This window comes from Chionomys nivalis, chromosome 22, assembly GCF_950005125.1.
Source record: "Chionomys nivalis chromosome 22, mChiNiv1.1, whole genome shotgun sequence".
Taxonomy (NCBI): Eukaryota; Metazoa; Chordata; class Mammalia; order Rodentia; family Cricetidae; genus Chionomys; species Chionomys nivalis.
Window position 1 is genome coordinate 33,809,833 of NC_080107.1, and position 17,360 is coordinate 33,827,192.

At 38.5% G+C, this 17,360-nt stretch overlaps 1 protein-coding gene across 1 annotated transcript in view; it reads right to left on the reverse strand.

The window, feature by feature from the left end:
* The window catches only part of Arhgap15 (Rho GTPase activating protein 15), a 598,323-nt gene that overhangs the window by 215,584 nt on the left and 365,379 nt on the right, over positions 1 to 17,360 (reverse strand). Inside the window, exon 10 of the mRNA XM_057755169.1 lies at positions 7,052 to 7,150. Within this exon, the coding sequence (XP_057611152.1) occupies positions 7,052 to 7,150 (99 nt within the window). The remainder of the gene's footprint in view (positions 1 to 7,051; positions 7,151 to 17,360) is intronic.

The following is a 17,360-nucleotide window of genomic DNA, read 5'->3' on the forward strand; positions in this document are numbered from 1 at the left end:
AAGACTTCTTCATGTGTTAAGCTCAAGGATTGTTTATCTAAATAGAATTTATATGCTCTTGTTCTATCAGAAACAAAAGTGTTTTGCCCAAAGCATAGTAGCATTGTTGTGGAAATTTTCATATTTTTGTAAATCAGTCAGTTTTCATTATATAACAAGAATTACAAATAAAAACAAAATAGGGTTATTTTGTTTTGATTCCCAGGGCAACAAATATCTGAAAATTCTTTGGCTGCCTTAAATTATTTTTTATTTTGTTCCTGATTATTGAAAACCTGAAAGCTTTCCAAACAAATATAATTTCTTTTTCAAATTTTGTAAACATTTGTTTCCAGGCTAAAACAGCCTGCCAGTTCTCAGCTCGATTATTTTTAATGGTTGCACTATGAACTTCTGAGTATAGGTCCTTATAATAGAAACTCACAGACCAAGAATTGACTTTATAAAATGATGCCACTTATAAGACATCTTAAAGTACTGGATCTTGATATGCTGAATCTATTTAAGCCCTCTATCCATAATAAAAGGCTAATTGTGCAGGGTCTTAATTTTGGCTTAAAATCAAGTGACTCCAGTGGAAAATATTTTAAAATCCTAAATTCCAGAATGGGGATTAAGAGTGGTGGTAAATGTTGGAAATTAGACCCAGGCTTTATCTGACACTGTTCTTCTGCAGTCTGGATCCAGAAGTGTGGGAACATCCACAGTTGGTGCGATGCGAGCTGGCCACACCGCTGTGTTCCGTAGCTAGCTTCACCGGTGAGTGACCTGCACGTCAACTCCCACGCCAACTTCTGTTATGCTTAAGGTCTTTTTGATAACAAGACTGTCATATGTGCTTCTAAGTAGAGATAAACTTAATTAAATGCCATTAATAAGCCCAGAAAATTAATTAATAACAGCCTTGTGTGCAGATTTTTTTTTTTTTTTCGATTCAAGGCATACTTTTTACTGCCAGATTTAACTTGCCATCATTTTGCAAGAACAAATGTCTTCGGGACAGAAAAGCAAGTTTTGGGTAATTGCTAGAAATGACCCAATCCTGTGCTGCCCCCTTACAGAACTCCCAGGCCTATTCATTCGCCCACATTCGCTTTCTTCTTTGCCAAACCCACTTCACACCCCCAACTCTCCACCTTGCCATCTCTGATTTCTTTCGGGTTGTCTTTTCTGGTTTCTCTTTTCTACTCTTGCAGGCCGTTTCCTGTTTACTTTGTTGGAGATTGTCTTCTCTCCTAGCCCTCAATGTGGCTTTCTAACAGACACAGAGGCCCCAGCATGACTACCCCAAAGAGCCCACTCCAACTTGGCTCTAGCACAGCAGGACCGCTGTCAGGAAGGTGGCATTAAAACAGCAAAACAAAACACCAAGAGAACAAAAAAGAAATTACAAAAAAAAAAAAAAAAAAAAACTGGTCTTAATTTTAACTCAGAAAGAAAAACTAAGTTAATTTGCAGCCTGCTCTCAAGAGTTTCATTGAGGATTGTCGGTGCTCAGAGGGCATGTGGACATCCAGCTCTAGACATAAAAGTGAGAAAAAAACCAAAACAAACACCAACAAACACCAACATAGCTCACTCCCTTAGGAACATTTTTTTTTTTTTTTTGTCAAGTCCACAAATATTCTCCAGAGAAAAAGAAAAACTGCTTATCTTGTACTCTAGATTTTTGCTCTAAGCATGTAATCTTTATCAGTTTGTTTTGTTTTTATTACTTTTTTTTTTCACTTACTGCTTATAAAACTAGGAAGCAGAAGTCTCTCTGGAAGAGGATAGAATCATAAAAGTTTTCAAGACTCTCATCAGAAACTAAACAGTACAAATTGCACATTCTTCGTAGACGGATCAGTCTTTAGTGCGTGCCTGGATGCAGCTCTCATAGATTATTTCAAAGTGGGAAAGAATGAACAGTATAAAGTTTGCAGGGCTGGGAGCAGACTAGTTATGGCAATACAATCTGCACTTTAGGGGCCTAGATTTCAAGCAATGGGAAATAGCAATGTGAAGTTTTATTTTTATACCAAAGTACTCAGTGGGATCTCAATGGACTGAAGGGTTCACTGAATGAAGTTACAGAATATTAATAAGGATAAGCTTCATGTATCTCAGCAGAAAACCTAGACGATCATCATTCCCGTCATTTTCCCAATAATTTTTTGTACATACATACTCTACCTACTATTCACAGCAATCTGTTTATAGCAAATAGTCATATATCTATTTTTATTCCGTACTGTGAAGTTTCCGAAATCAGAGACATGCACTCATAGTTCTCACGCTATGATGGTACTCTCAAATATGACCGGATAAAAATTCATGTAGCTAAGGTGTTTGTCTGTCTCTCAAATTTCACATGATCATAAGGAATTAAAAAACCAGTTAAGGTATAATAATAATTTTAGCCATTATTTTTTCAACTTGCTACAATCTACCCTAAGATAACTAATTGTTCAAAGTAAACATTCCGCTCAGACCACAAAAGGAATCCATTATACAAACATATAATTCACAGTCATTTTTAGTGGGTTGTAAACAGTTTGGAATGAGTATAAAATGGGACAAAAATCAAAGTGAGCATTTTGAAATGAAAAAGTGTTTGCTACAAAAGGTCAGTCCCTTTGCTTGGCAAACTATGTAGAAAAGCCTGGGAAAATGCTGATCACACAAGCAATGAGGGGATTTTGAAGCCAACAGCCTCCTTGTTTCTTTAAACAGACATCGGAACCTATAACTGGATCCTGTCAAACAAACGACAGCAAAAAAATGTAACAGCTGCCACGAAGTCAAATTGAGAGATAAAGCTTTGGAGGCTAAGGACCTTCTCAGAAGTGGACTAAAGGGCTTGCTGAAATCTTTAAGCAATGTTACGGATCCCAGGGTATCTTCTGGGCACTAAGTCAAGTATGTAACTTGTGTTTCATTCCTGTCATAGCTTTATGTGTTTGAGAGAAGGACACCAACCCCCCCCCCCCCCACACACACACACAGAAAGGGCAAACTTCTTGTTGGTCAGCAATTGTGGAAGCATTCTGAAAGCTATCTTGTATCTCAAATCATTAAGGGTGGAAAACATGGGAACACACACACCACACTCTCACCCCCCCCCACACACACTCACGCACAGTAAGTAGGGCTGGTGAGATGGCTCATAGGGTAAGTGTATGTCGCCAAACCAGACCATTTGAGTTTGATCCTTGGGAACCACGTGATGGAAGGAGAGAACCAACTCCTACAAATTGTCTTCTCATTTCCACACTCATGTTGTGGTATGTACATTCATGAACACACAGACACAAGCACACACACTGAATAAAAAAATTAAAATTGTGGTAAAAAGCATATTATGTAAAATAATTTTTTAAGTACATATTTTGGTAGTGTCAAGTATATTCAGATTGTTGAGTTCCAGATCTCTTGGTAGCCTCCTATGGGGCCCAGGAGCAGAACTGGCAATCATAGAGGAGCTATCACAGCATGTTATGGATACTGAATGCCAACAGCATTTATATTAATTTTAAAATTCAGTTGTATTTCCTTACATTAAAAAATTGTACTTGATGTACAAAACATATATAGTGTATAATTGTGTTCATTAATTTAGTAAACTCTATCTCTCTAGAAAAGAAGTCTCTGGCAAGGTCTATGTTTGACTTTTCATGTAAAACATGTCTTTCCAGGTATCACATATGACTGACTTATTTTACGATTACCACACAATGGGTCAAGATAGAAGCTTTGTGAATAAAACCAAATTAAAATTCTCCTGATCCTATGTGGCGGGCAAAGCAAACAAACATGCGTTTATGGTTTAGGATTTGATCAATTACTTTAAAGACACACATCTTGGTTTGCGTTTCAGATTTTGTAATGGTTTTCCTATCTTCTTTACCTGCTCTTTCCTCTCAAAGCTCTTATCTCAGAGTGTGCTTTATCTTTGGTGTCTATTTCTTCTACGAGTTTAGTCCATAATGGGAAGGACAGTGCACATCTGGTGACTGCTTCCTCATTCAACATCCAAGGGGTCTTTCAGGAAGAAATTCAAGTTGAGACGTTCACTGCTCAATTTGAGTACCCCATAGAGAGTCTTCAACTATGAGAGTGGGGCAGAGAGAAGGAGCTGCAAATGTAAAATCAATGTGATTCTTTGTACGAAAGTATACTTAGGGCTGCCCAAACAGAGGAAGAAATGGCAGAAGTGACTGTACTCTAAATAGCTGAGGAAGACAATAATGGCCTAGTAGTCAAGAGGATAGTGAATCAAATTGAGACAAGGGAATGTGCCAGGTAAGTCATTTGCCAGTTGGTTTACAGGCTTACTTAGCCATTTTCTACGTTACGTACAAAAGATGCCAAAAATTTAATGTAACTAATACCACTTTACTGAAGGTGAAGGAAGAATATGCTTCTGCTAGTCACTAGACAGAACTTCCTGGGAGACCTCAGAAACCAAGCATGGTTCTGTCAGACTCAAGCAGTCAGCAACCAGAGAGGATGGCTGAATCAATGCTGAGTTTGTCTGCCCTACCATGCTTCATTTTATAAGAAATATATAATAAGCATTTCAAAAAATACTGCTTGAGTTTTATAGGTGCCTTGAAAAAAAAAAAAGAAAACAATTATGGAGGGAAAATGAGGAAGGAGCCAAATCCTTTCTATAAGAGCCAGTGTGCCCATATTATGAACCCAAAGGCCATTTCCCCAAGGCTGGGAGAGTGAACACAGCTTGCATTAAATGGGCCTTTCCTAGAATGGACCCATAAGCATTTCCCATGACTGCGCAGTTGAGTTTCTTGGCTGGAGGAGCATCTGGCCATTAGAAGGAGCACTCCAGATATGCTGAGTCCCAGCCATGCCGAGAGACTTGGCATCTTCCCCTGCTACTTTCTAGTACCAACCCGGCATCAAATGTCATCAGAAGCCTGCATAAATATTGGACTTAGAGTCACATAAATTATTTCTGTCCTGAGGTGCAATATGCCAAAATTTAGTAAAAACAACACTTTGAGTAAACAGCATTGGTGTGTAATTGTAAGAATATTAATCCAACAAAACGATCATGGAAAAATATAATAGAAAGTACACACTTATAAATCTCGCGATGATGTGAGACGCTTGCCTTGTGTCTTTGAGTTTTTATTGAGCATTTTCATGGAGTTCCTTTAAGCTTACACTGCCAAAGTGCTTTGAATTTTCAGTTGCTTTGCAGAATTACAAAATGTCTTTGTGTTTCATTAGGATGCTCGGGAATTATTTTAATAATCATATGTGTGATTAGCAGCTGTTTAGCGCTGGATCTACAAATTCATTTTGAGAGTAAACATTGGGACAATAAAATATAATGCTGCCATGATTGCTCCTGTCAGCAGAAACATCATCTTACTTTATTAAAAATCACCATGAAAATGCCATGCATAGATACAATCCCTATTTATAGACAGTTTCTATTCTGTGATAATATGGTATCTGTACCCTGCAAGGCTACACCAGGCAGGGTTTTTCATTTTGCCTTAGGTAGACGCACAAATCGAGAGATATAAGCTATTATTTCCATGTGCATACATCTTACTATGTTTGACTTTCCCCAATGGCCTATTTGAATTTTGTTTTTGATATAACATAATAATGCTCATACCATCGGTACTCAGTATTTAGAGGTGAATGAAGATTTCTTGGAAAAGATGATAATTTAACTGTTGGAAATAATGACAACCTTCTCGGCTGCCCACTTTAGCTTTAAATATTTTAAAATAATGTTTATTCCTGAGATAGGTACCTATAAATGAAATGAAATGGCAACCGGCACTAAAAACACATTTCCCTCTTAATTCCAATCAGCTTCATTCTGCGCAGGCACTTCTCTCGGTGCTTATCTACAGTAACTGTTTCCTGTTCTCTCCTCTCTCAACTCTTCTCTCTGAAGTGCCAATGCACCTTTCCCCACAGCCTCGGTCTTTATCTGTCTCCCTACCCAACCCTTCCCCTCTTGTTATTCTCTCATTCCCTACTGATAGGGGAATAATAGGATCCCAAGGCTGTCCTTACAGTATAATTAAAGTCTGAATTTCTAGGAGCTAGAAATTGCATGCCGTTTTTATTATGCTTCTATAATAAAGCCAGGTAACACCGAGAGAATTAAAATGGCCTTTTTCTGAGCAGAGGATTTGAAGATCTTTTTCCCTTTGGTTGTATTGTTTTAGGAGAATAGGTGTTGAAAATGGAAATAGGGTCAGCCATTGCCTTTCTCTGCAAACACCTCTATGTTTCAATGATATATATTTCCCTAGATCCTGGAAATATGTTGTAAACTTGTAACAGATGGTGATGAAGCTTCACATTTTTATTTAATACATTTTTTTTTTAAGATTCTGCATTTACAGTGTGTGTCTTCCAGGAAAAATGACCTTGAATGAATGAAGTCATAGTTCGAAGGAAAAACACTCCACAGATAAACTAGCATAGAAATGATGAGTCAATTGGGGTTTGTTTTGTTCCCTTCCGTGAGATGAAATAATTTCAGATGAAAAACAGAATGTTGAAACAGAGGAGTCAAAGGTCATCTTAACACTGGAGGTGTATCTGCTAATTGTTCCAGGAAACCCAGTTAGCTGTAATCTGCACTGAGCAGAACCATGTGGAAGACGGCGCATCGGTATCTGCGGGTGGAAACGCTGTTTACTTCACTTGGGTAATGCTGGGGGCTTACCAAAATTGTTCTGGCATGTCTACCAGCATGAATGTCAGAGGGTTCTAACACCGAGAGTGCTGATATTTCATGAATGTTTTATCACTGGCTTGGAAACAAGAAGTTTGCAATTGATTCAACAGTATGTCAGACAGACAAAATATTAAAAGAAAAAAGAACATTGGTGAGAATTGCTAATGTCCCTATTGTAAAAAACAAACCGAAGTTAATAAGAAACTTGATCCTCTTAGCCGATTAACAAAAGTCAAGTTTTAATTGCCTGGCTTCCCGGAGAAATCAAGTGGCACCGTGAACTCGAGCCGTAGCTGTTCGGAGTACACAGCAATGCTGCATATTTAAGTTACCCACCTCGTTTTTCAACAGCTTCAATGCATTGCTTTACAAACCATGGAACTGTGGAATGTTCCCGTTCACACACTGTGTGCAGATGAGAGCCAAAAGTTTGATCTGCAAACGAAACAAAGATGAGTTTCATTAAAATTCAAGCCTGTGTTGTTCTTTAACTTGATTCTGCTTCCATAGCCAACCCTGCGCTCTTCATCTCGCATAGGAATTGATTTCTGCTTCAATTTGAAAGTGTCTTCGGCAGATGTATAAAGACTGTGTGTCCCTTTATGGAACAGAACCCCGATCTCAGTGTAAGCGTGGTCATGGATTAGGCGTGGAGGAAGAGTGTCTAAGTGTGTTTGAAATCCTGCATGTTCTGGAAGTTTGTCAGCAGTTATTAAAAATAGAGTTTGGTCATTATATTTAAGGCATTCATCCTGCAGAGTTATGTGAAGAGGCAGGTAGAAGCAGAGAAAGCACTGCATAGTGTTTCTCCAGTCTTGAATGCTCACCCTCTTGTCAGATTTAAGTATCACCTTTGCGAAAAGCCTCTGCTCAGAGCTTCCCTAAGCCAGCGTGGCCTCTCCATTGAAATAGACTCCCTGGACAGCAATTCCTCGGGTTGTTCAACAGATGCTGTAGACAACAGGGCTCGTTCTCAAAATGGCTCAGCAACATCAAGTTAAACCAAGTTAAACAGAGTTTAAGATAAGCATTAAAAGTGCTTTGATTTGCTAGTGCCCTGGCATATGTGAGTTTCTATAAGAGGGTGGAAGGGATAATATTCCTCGTACTTGTTTTGTTAATATCCCTTTGTTTCAGAGGGCATCCGACTAACGAAAGCTGCTGTAAGCGGGGGTGAGACCCCAGCCCTTCCCTCTCATTTAGAATAAGACAGATGCTTTCTCCAACAGCATTTCTGCAATTGTAATGAATGGAATTGTGAGTTGGACTGCAACTTGGTTCTGGAGGTTCCTTTATTAAAAGCACCATTCGACAGCCAGGGGTACTACTGAGAGGTGATTGGATCAGAGTCCTCCTGATCCAATTACTAGATACATAATTGGATGGAGTCACTGGAAGGTTGTGGCAACTAGACACTGGTTGGAGGAAGTACGTCGTGAGGGCATGTTTTGGAAGGTACATCTCTTCCCTGGTTCCTGCCTGTTACAAGTTTTTCCTTCTTACTCTCATGCACTGAGCAATCGGTTTTGTGATATGTGGCCTCACTGCTATGCGACACAGTTCCCTTGCCACGATGCACTGTCAGCCCAAAGCAATGGATCCTTTTGACCCTGCACTGGACCCAGAAGCTAAAAGACCCTTTTCCTTCCATAACTGACTTTCTCAGGTACTGTGTTCCAACAGCAAGAAAAGTGACTAATACAGAACCATCTCTCTATTTCCAGAGCCCAAGTGTCTGAATCATCCGTTATTTTGTGCTTGCCAGGGCTTAGTACCGCAGTAGACACTCATAGACTGTATTTTAAAAATAATCATAAAATATGCACCATGTACCAAGTGTGCACAGACTTGAGGGGCATTAAGTCCATCCCGAGTATTGTGTAACCATCACATTACTCACTTCAAGATCTCATTTCAGTAGCAATGATATGTAATACTAACACCCAGACTAGTACGTGAAGAGTCCAAGAGTGTCCATTTGGATCAAAATGAGGCCTGGTCCCCCTGTGACTTCTCATGCTATCCCTAATTTGTCCTCCACTAACTGTTTTTCTTTTAGCTTTCTCAATCTCCATGGAAACTAGTCTTGTTTTCTGAGTGTCTGTTTCTAATCCCTTACAAATACTTTGTCCCTGGGGTTGTGTTCTCATTATCCCCTCTAGGTGGAACTCTCTTGCTCCAGTCTTTGATCAAATGCTACCTTCTCACTGTAGTCTTTTCCAGCCACCTCTCAAAGATTGAGCCACTCAACTCCACTTTCTATGCCGGTATCTCTTCTTTATTTGGGGATGGGGCTTACCTCCCCTTGAGATGTTAGACCCATGTTGATTGTATAGCTTATTTAACTTGCTAAAAATTGAAATTCAGAAGGGTCAGGGTAAAACATTTACTATGGATCTTCTCTTAGACGCAGGCAATGTTTGGCACATAATGGAAATTTATTAAACATGTTTTGAATTGTCAGTGGGGTTTTGTAGAAAAATTTAAATACACAGGAGTGTGGAGACAAGATATAATAGTGCATAGCAGAATCCTAAGTGCCAAAGTATTTTGATGATGAAGACACTGAGATTTCAGGGGGGCTGGATTTTCATCTGTTACTTAGGAAAATGTATTCCTATGTGCTGGTAACAACAACATAGAGGGTATCAAGTAAGGCTAATGCACTATTAATAACACACCCTGATGTGGAAATATGTGTGTTTATACAAGAGACAGGAAGAAGATAAACTCAAAACCTAGGGAGTATAAAAATGGCAAAAAATTGTATATGCTTTGAACAGTTGATGAAGTAGCAGAGATTTGTTCCAAACGGTGAGCATCCCTATAATAAAGAGTGACATGAATATTACCTAAGAAAAATTGTCTAGGGCTTCAGATTAAACATTTTAAGTTGGATAGAGTTCACAGTCAGGAAACATTACTACAGCATGTAAAGCTGTTAGTAGACTTCATTATTTAAGTCTGTTGCCCAAATCTTGATTGACTTTTTTCTCTGCACAGCAATGAAGCAGGCATTTGAAGTTGTAAAATAATACTGAAATTTTTCTAATATTGCAGGGTTGATTCAGCAGGTGCCATAAAAGGTGTTGAGTGGGAATAATAATGCCATATATATATATATATACATATATATATATATCGGTGTATGTCTTCCATGCCTTCAGGAGACGAAGAGAGACAGAGACAGAACTACTTTGAATGGAAGTCATTCAAGAAAGAAGATGCAGTCAAAAAGTGAGTGCTAAATTTCCGGAAGGACTTTGTTTTCTTTTTTTATGTGGACATAAGAGAAAGATGGAAACTTTAGGATATTTTCTCTTTATTCATTATCTGGAAAAGACAATCATGAGTGCCTATTCTGAAGTATAATAACCTCAGGATCTCCCACATAATTATTATGATGTTACACCCTCCTCGTCCTCTAAATGTATCCTGTACAAGATACCGACACATATGGGAAGAATAGACGATCATGGGTTATGATGTGTCTGGGGTAGTAAAGGTGCATTGTGGGCTTATGCAGGAAAAGGGAAGACTAGCCTTACCCAAGGACAACTTCTCAGAGAAGAGGCGAATCCTCAGGAATAAGTAGGACTTGAGTAGAAATCACGAGAGGAACAAGCGCATTTAATGAGATGAAGGACACAAAGTGCCAGCACTTGGGGAAAAGACAGTATGACCAGAATGCCCTTTTCAGGAAAAAAAAACTCATGGTTTATTGAAATCTTGATGAATTATGCTTAAACAGGAGATGAAGATTATATTCTGAAGTATCTTATATTTTGTCAACTTGGTTCAGTAATTTGACAAATAATAATTATGTCCTATAAGTATTTCCTTTGTAAGTTACTTTCTTGTTCTGAGAATTCACTCAGGATGACTAAATGACTCCACAGGTAATGGCCCTTGCTGCTGCCAACCAACCTGGATAAAAACCTTCTGATTCACATGGTGGAAGAAGACAACAGCTCCTGAAAATTGTCCTCTGATCTCTACACAATAAAAGTGGCCATGCAGACACATTTACACATACATCTTCATGTGCACACAAAATCAACCAATAGAAATAAAATAGAATTCATAAGATACAACTCAAGAATGACCTCAATTGACACCTACATCCCTGCATCTCTGGTTGATGGGATGGTCTAGACAAGAAACAGAAAAGTGATTTGGGGTGTGTGTAGAGATTTTGCTTTCTTACCCTATGAAAAGATTGTGGAGAAGGAGGCACTTTCCTTTCCTTGTTTGCACTTGGGACATCACCTTGTGATAGTGCTTGGGTCAAGTGGAGCGCTGCTGTCACTATGGGGCAACTGAGAACCAAGGCTAATTTGCTTTAAAAGAAAGCAATAGAACTTATTTGCCAGCGGTGAGACACTTCTCTAGATTTCTTACATACCATTGTTCCTACCCAATATGGAGTAATATTAGCAGGTTGCTGGGACTTTTGAGTTAAGTATGTGTCAAACCATAGTTCTGCTTGAGGAAGTCTGTTTGATGGATTATAAAGAGCATGGGGCACAGAGAAGAGTGGGTGATTAGATACTAGGGTCTATTAACTATTGTTAAATAGGCAATGCACAGTCTAGGAATGATGTTATGAATACCAAGTCAGGATAAGGGTGTAAATTTCTTTTGATTCACGGTTTTCATGTTTTGGAAGTCAGAGTGTGGATTTGTACCCCATACCATGTAATCATAAGGTTCCCATTGATCACCGTAAACAGCATTTATTTTTCTTTATATCCTTTGACACTGGGCTTGACCTGCATCTGGCTTGGAGTGATGGGATGTGAGCAGAAATGTATCTGATCAGTTCCAGATAAAAGCCTTAGAGAGCATTTCGGTCTTCTATCCACCTAGTCACTTCTGTGTTGTTACTCACAGACATCTTCCCTGGCTGGCTACTGTCCCATCAACCTGGATTCCAGGAGAAACATGTATGGCCAGAGCTGAAGCCAATGTTCAGAAGTCCAAGCAGACTGTGTATTAAACCAGTTCTGCCAAGCCAGGCCCTTTCTAGGTCACTCATACCACACCCCCACTGCAGAACCATTATATTATATGCTACAAAATTTGTTTGTTATTTAGCAATATCTCACTAATTCAACTTCAACTGGAGTTCAAAGGTATGGTAAAATGTGGTTTAACCTGAACTGTCAGAGGGAAAGGAAAAGAAGCAGCAGAACATAAAAAAAAAAAAAAAAAAAAAAAACTGGGGAGAAAATGATGACAACAACCACTGCAAAAACCATATAATTCTCCACAAAAAAAGGGAAGTTTATGCTTAGTTTGAGTTCAGTGTATGGAGAGGTCTCAAATTAAGTTGTTTGTACCTTAACATTTATATTTGTTAGAGGAGGGGAGACGGAGAGGCAGGAGGAGAACTTGAGGGACTTGAGGGAACAGGATAGATGAGATGGAGGAAAGACAGAGATGAGAGCAATGAAAGAGATATTTTGATTGAGGGAGCCATTATGGGACTAGCATGAAACCTGGCACTAGAGAAATTCCCATGAATCCACAAGGCTGACCCAAGCTAACACTCTAAGGAGTAGAGGAGAGGGTACCCGAACTGGCCTTGCCCTGTAGTCAGACTGATGAACATCTTAACTATCACCATAGAATCTTCATCCAGTAACTGATGGAAACAGAGGCAGAGACCCACATCGGAGCACTGAACTGAGCTCCCAAGGTCGAGTTGAAGAGTGGGAGAATAGAAGAGGTCAAGACCATGATGGGTTCACCCACTGAAACAGTTCACCTGAGCTAATGGGAGCTCACCAACTCCAGCCAGACAGAAAAGGAATCAGTATAGGTTCAAACTAGTCCCTCTGAATGTGGCTGACAGTTGTATAACTGGGGCAGACCAGATATATTAGAGAGGGCCTTGGACCATCTCCAAAGCAATGTGCCTTACCCTCTCTGTGGAACGGATGGGAGGTTGGGTGGAGGAGATAGCTGAAGGGAATAGGAGGAGGGGAGGGAGTGGGAACTGGGATTGGTATGTAAAATGAAAAGAGATGGTTTGTTTTCTTTTTTCTTAAAAAAAAAAGACAAGAAAAGAAATTTTAAAAATTAGATTTGTTATGCCTTACAAAATATTATGACATTTCTTATTCTGTGTTTTCAATTCTACCCAATTTAATTCAGAAATATCAGTGAACACCTAGCATATGCTGAGTAGTGTATTTTTATTTATTTATTTATTTATTTACTTATTCATTCATTCATTCATTCATTCATTCATTCAGCAACTATTATATGTCAGATAGAAGGCAGGCTGGGACTGTCTATAGCTTAATGTATATTTCATATAGGACTTTCACAGTAGTTACAACAAAATGTAATTTATGATGTTATAGTGAACATTCATGGTTATTTACTGTGTATTTACCCTAAGCCATGTCTGGTTCATATAGATATTGTATGACAGTCTGACTAATATATTCTAAGTTGAAAATATCTCATGTTAGTTTGCCATCCCAGGTGGTGAGCCCTTGTCATATGCACACATAAACAAAACTAAATATACTCAGTCAAATATATGTGTATATTTATATGTATATTTACTAAAAATATATATAAACATTTCTCTATTAATTACTTTTCTGTTGCTGCGATAAAACAATGAACAAGGCCATTTATAGAAGGAAGAATTTTATTGGGGCTTAAGTTCCAGAGGATTCAAGTCCCATGATGGCATGGACAGACAGCATAGCAACAAATCACAGACAAGCAGGAAGACAGGGAGGCATAGTAACTGGGGGCCGGAAGCTGAGCGCTCACATCTTAAATTTCAAGATTAAAGCAGAGACAGCAGCTTGACATGGCAAGAATAACTAAGCTCTCAAAGGTCATGTCTGGTGAGACACTTACAAAACCAAGGCTCCATCTCTCTAAAAGTCCCAAAACAATGCCACCATCTGGGGACCAAGTGTTCATATATATGAGTCAATGGGAGATATCCTCCTTTAAACCACCACAAGTAATAATAACAATTTAAAAGTGATCATAAACTTGGGAGGGATGAATAGAAAGATGGAAGAATGGGAATAATGGAGTAGCAGTACTCACACATGAAAATTCAAAATTTTAAAAAATCTATTAAAATTTAAAAAGCATGGGAGATCTTTCCATTTTCTGGTGTATTCCTCAATTTCTTTCTTCAAAGACTTAAATTTCTTGTCATACAGGTCTTTCACTTCTTTGGCTGTAGTTACTCCAAGATATTTTATGTTATTTGTGGCTATTGTGAAAGGTGATGGTTTCTGATTTTTTTTCTCAGCCCATTTATCATCTGTATAAAGGAGGGCTATTGATTTTTTTTGAGTTAATCTTGTATCCTGCAACATTACTGAAGGTGTTTATGAGTTGTAGAAGTTCCTTGGTAGAATTTTTGAGGTCACTTATATAAACTATCATATCATCAGCAAATAGTGGGAGTTGGACTTCTTCTTTTCCAATTTGTATCCCCTTGATCTCCTTTTGTTATCTTATTGTTCTATCTAGAACCTCAGAAATTGACTGCATATGGGGAGAGTGGAAACCTTATCTTGTTCCTGATTTTAGTCAGATTGTTTTGAGTTTCTCTCCATTTAGTTTGATGTTGGCTGTTGGCTTGCTGTATATTGCCTTTATTATGTTTAGGTATGTTCTTTTTATTCCTGCTCTCTCCAAGACCTTTATCATAAAGGGATGTTATGTTTTTTTCGAAGGCTTTTTCAGCATCTAATGAGATGATCATGTAGTTTTTTTTTTTTTCAGTTTGTTTATATGATGGATTACATTGACAGATTTTCATATGTTGGACCATCCTTGAATCTCTGGGATGAAGTTTACTTAGTCATGGTGGGTTCTTGGATTCAATTTTGCCAGTATTTTATTGAGTATTTTTGCATCAATGTTCATGAGTGAGATTGGTCTGTAACTCTCTTTCTTAGTAATGTCTTTGTGTGGTTTGGATTTGTTCTTGGGTTAGTAGAATTAACATGGTAAAAATGGCAATCTTACCAAAAGCAATCTACAGATTCAATGCAATGCCCAGCAAAATCCCAGCAAAATTCTTCACAGACCTTGAAAGAATAATACTCGACTTCATATAAAAAAACAAGAAATGCAGAATAGCCAAAACAATCCTATACAAAAAGAAACTTCTGGAGGCACCACAGTCCCTAACTTCAAACTCTACTACAGAGCTACATTACTGAAAACAGCTTGGTATTGGCATAAAAACAGACAGGAGGACCAATGGAACTGAATCGAAGACCTGGATATCAGTACATACATCTATGAACACCTGGTTTTTGACAAAGAAGCAAAAAAATATAAAATGGAAAAAATAAAGTTTATTCAATAAATGATGTTGGCATAACTGTATAGCAACATGTTGAAGAATGAAAATAGATCCATATCTATCACCATGCACAAAATTCAAGTCCAAATGGATCAAAGACCTCAACATAAAACCAACCACACTGAACCTCATAGAAGAGAAAGTAGTACATACACTTGAATGTATTTGCACAGGAGACCACTTCCTAAATATAACCCCAGTAGCACAAGTACTGAGAGCATCAATTAATATTTGGGACCTCCTAATCTGAGACACCTCTGTAAAGCAAAGGATATGATCAATAAGACAAAATGACAGCCTACAGAATGGGAAAAGATCTTCACCAACCTCACATGGGGCAGAGAGTTGATCTCCAAAATATACAAAGAACTTAAGAAATTTATCATCAAAAGAACAAATAACCCAATAAAAAAATGGGATGCAGACCTAAACAAAGAATTCTCAACAGGTGACTCTAAAATGGCTGAAAGACACTTAAGGAAATGTTTAACATCCTTAGCCATCAGAAAAATGCAAATCAAAACAACTTTGAGATTCCATCTTATACCTGTAAGAATGGCCAAGATCAAAAACACTGATGACAGATTATGCTGGAAAAGATGTGGGGTAAAGGGAACACTCCTCCATTGTTTGTGGGAGTGCAAGCTGGTACAGCCCCTTTGGATGTCAGTGTGGCAATTTCTCAGAAAATCAGAAGACAATCTACCTCAAGCCCAGCAATACCACTTTTGGGTATATACCCAAAGAATGCTCAATCATACTACAAGGACATGTGCTCAACTATGTTCATAGCAGCATTATTTGTCACAGCCAGATACTGGAAACAACCTAAATGCCCCTTGACTGAAGAATGGATAAAGAAAATGTGGTGCATTTACACAATGGAATACTACACAACAGAAAAAAATAATGACATCTTCAAATTTGCAGGCAAATGGATGGAGTTAGAAGACATCATATTGAGTGAGGTAACCCAGACCTAGAAAGACAATTATCATATGTACTCACTCATTAGTGGCTTTTAGACATAAAGCAAAAAGAAGCCAGTCTGTAATTCGAAATCCCAGAGAACCTTGACAACAAAGAGACCCTAAGGGAGACATACATGGATCAAACCTACATGGGAAGTAAAAAAAAAAGACAAGATTTCCTGAGTAAATTAGGAGTGGGGGGATCATGGGAGAGGGCAGAAGGGGAGGTAGGAGGAAGGGAGGGAAGCAGAAAAATATATAGCTCAAAAAACAATGAAAAAGAAAAAATAATAAAAAGAAGGAAAGAAAAAAATTTAAAAAGAAAATATCTTATGTTAAAGAGTGTGTTTCAGGAACGTCGAAACACCAATGCTTGCCAACACAGTTCTTTGTTGGGTGCCATTTGCTTCCATGCTTATGTGCTGACTGCACTCCATGACTTGAGGTTGTTGTTCAGCATTGCAAGAAAGTGTTGAACTACCCAGACAAGGAACATACCAAAAATCCATGCTTTGAGTAGTTTCCACTGACTATAAATTACTTTTACCTGTTGCAAAGCCAAAAATGTACAGAGAGCTATTACAACTTGGGGCCCATTTGTATGGTCTACCATTTAACCCACTCATCAATCTTCATTGCGTTGATGATGGACAACTGTACTAATTGTACAAAATTACTGTACTAATTTTACGGCAAAGAAAGTGGAATGAAAGATACTGAATTTTTGTTCATGGACACAAATAATTAGGCGTTGAGCTGCAATAGATGAAAATGAACCAGAAGGGGCGAGATTCATGACCCAGTGGGTATGGGAAGCAGATAGAGGATGGAACGAAATCTATCAGGAAATGACAACCTTGGGCTTTCTGTTTTTTCAGTGGTGAGAGCTTGCAGGGTTGAAGGGATAGGAACTTGGAAGTGACATTAAGGATTTCAGCTGCAGCATAATGCTGATGGAGACACACACGAAAAGCTATCTTGGAATTTTGACAACTCACACGACATGGGTGACTTTGAAAAGAATGGTCTTGGGAGAGTCATAACACCAAAATTAGATGCTGGTGGTCAAGTTTTGTAAATAAGATGAGGAAGAGATAGATTAGCTTGACAAGGGTATAGGACTTGATGTCTGACTTGCTGGAGATAGGAGAGGAATCAACTACAGGGTATTTTTGGTGGTTGAGTGGGTGAGGAGGTGCACTACTGACTACCCTCAGCAGTCTTGTGGGCGTGGAGGAAGTGTTCTATTGCTCTTCACTGAGAGATCCCGGAAAATGGGGATTTCATAGAAAATCTTTCTTCCCTTGCTGAC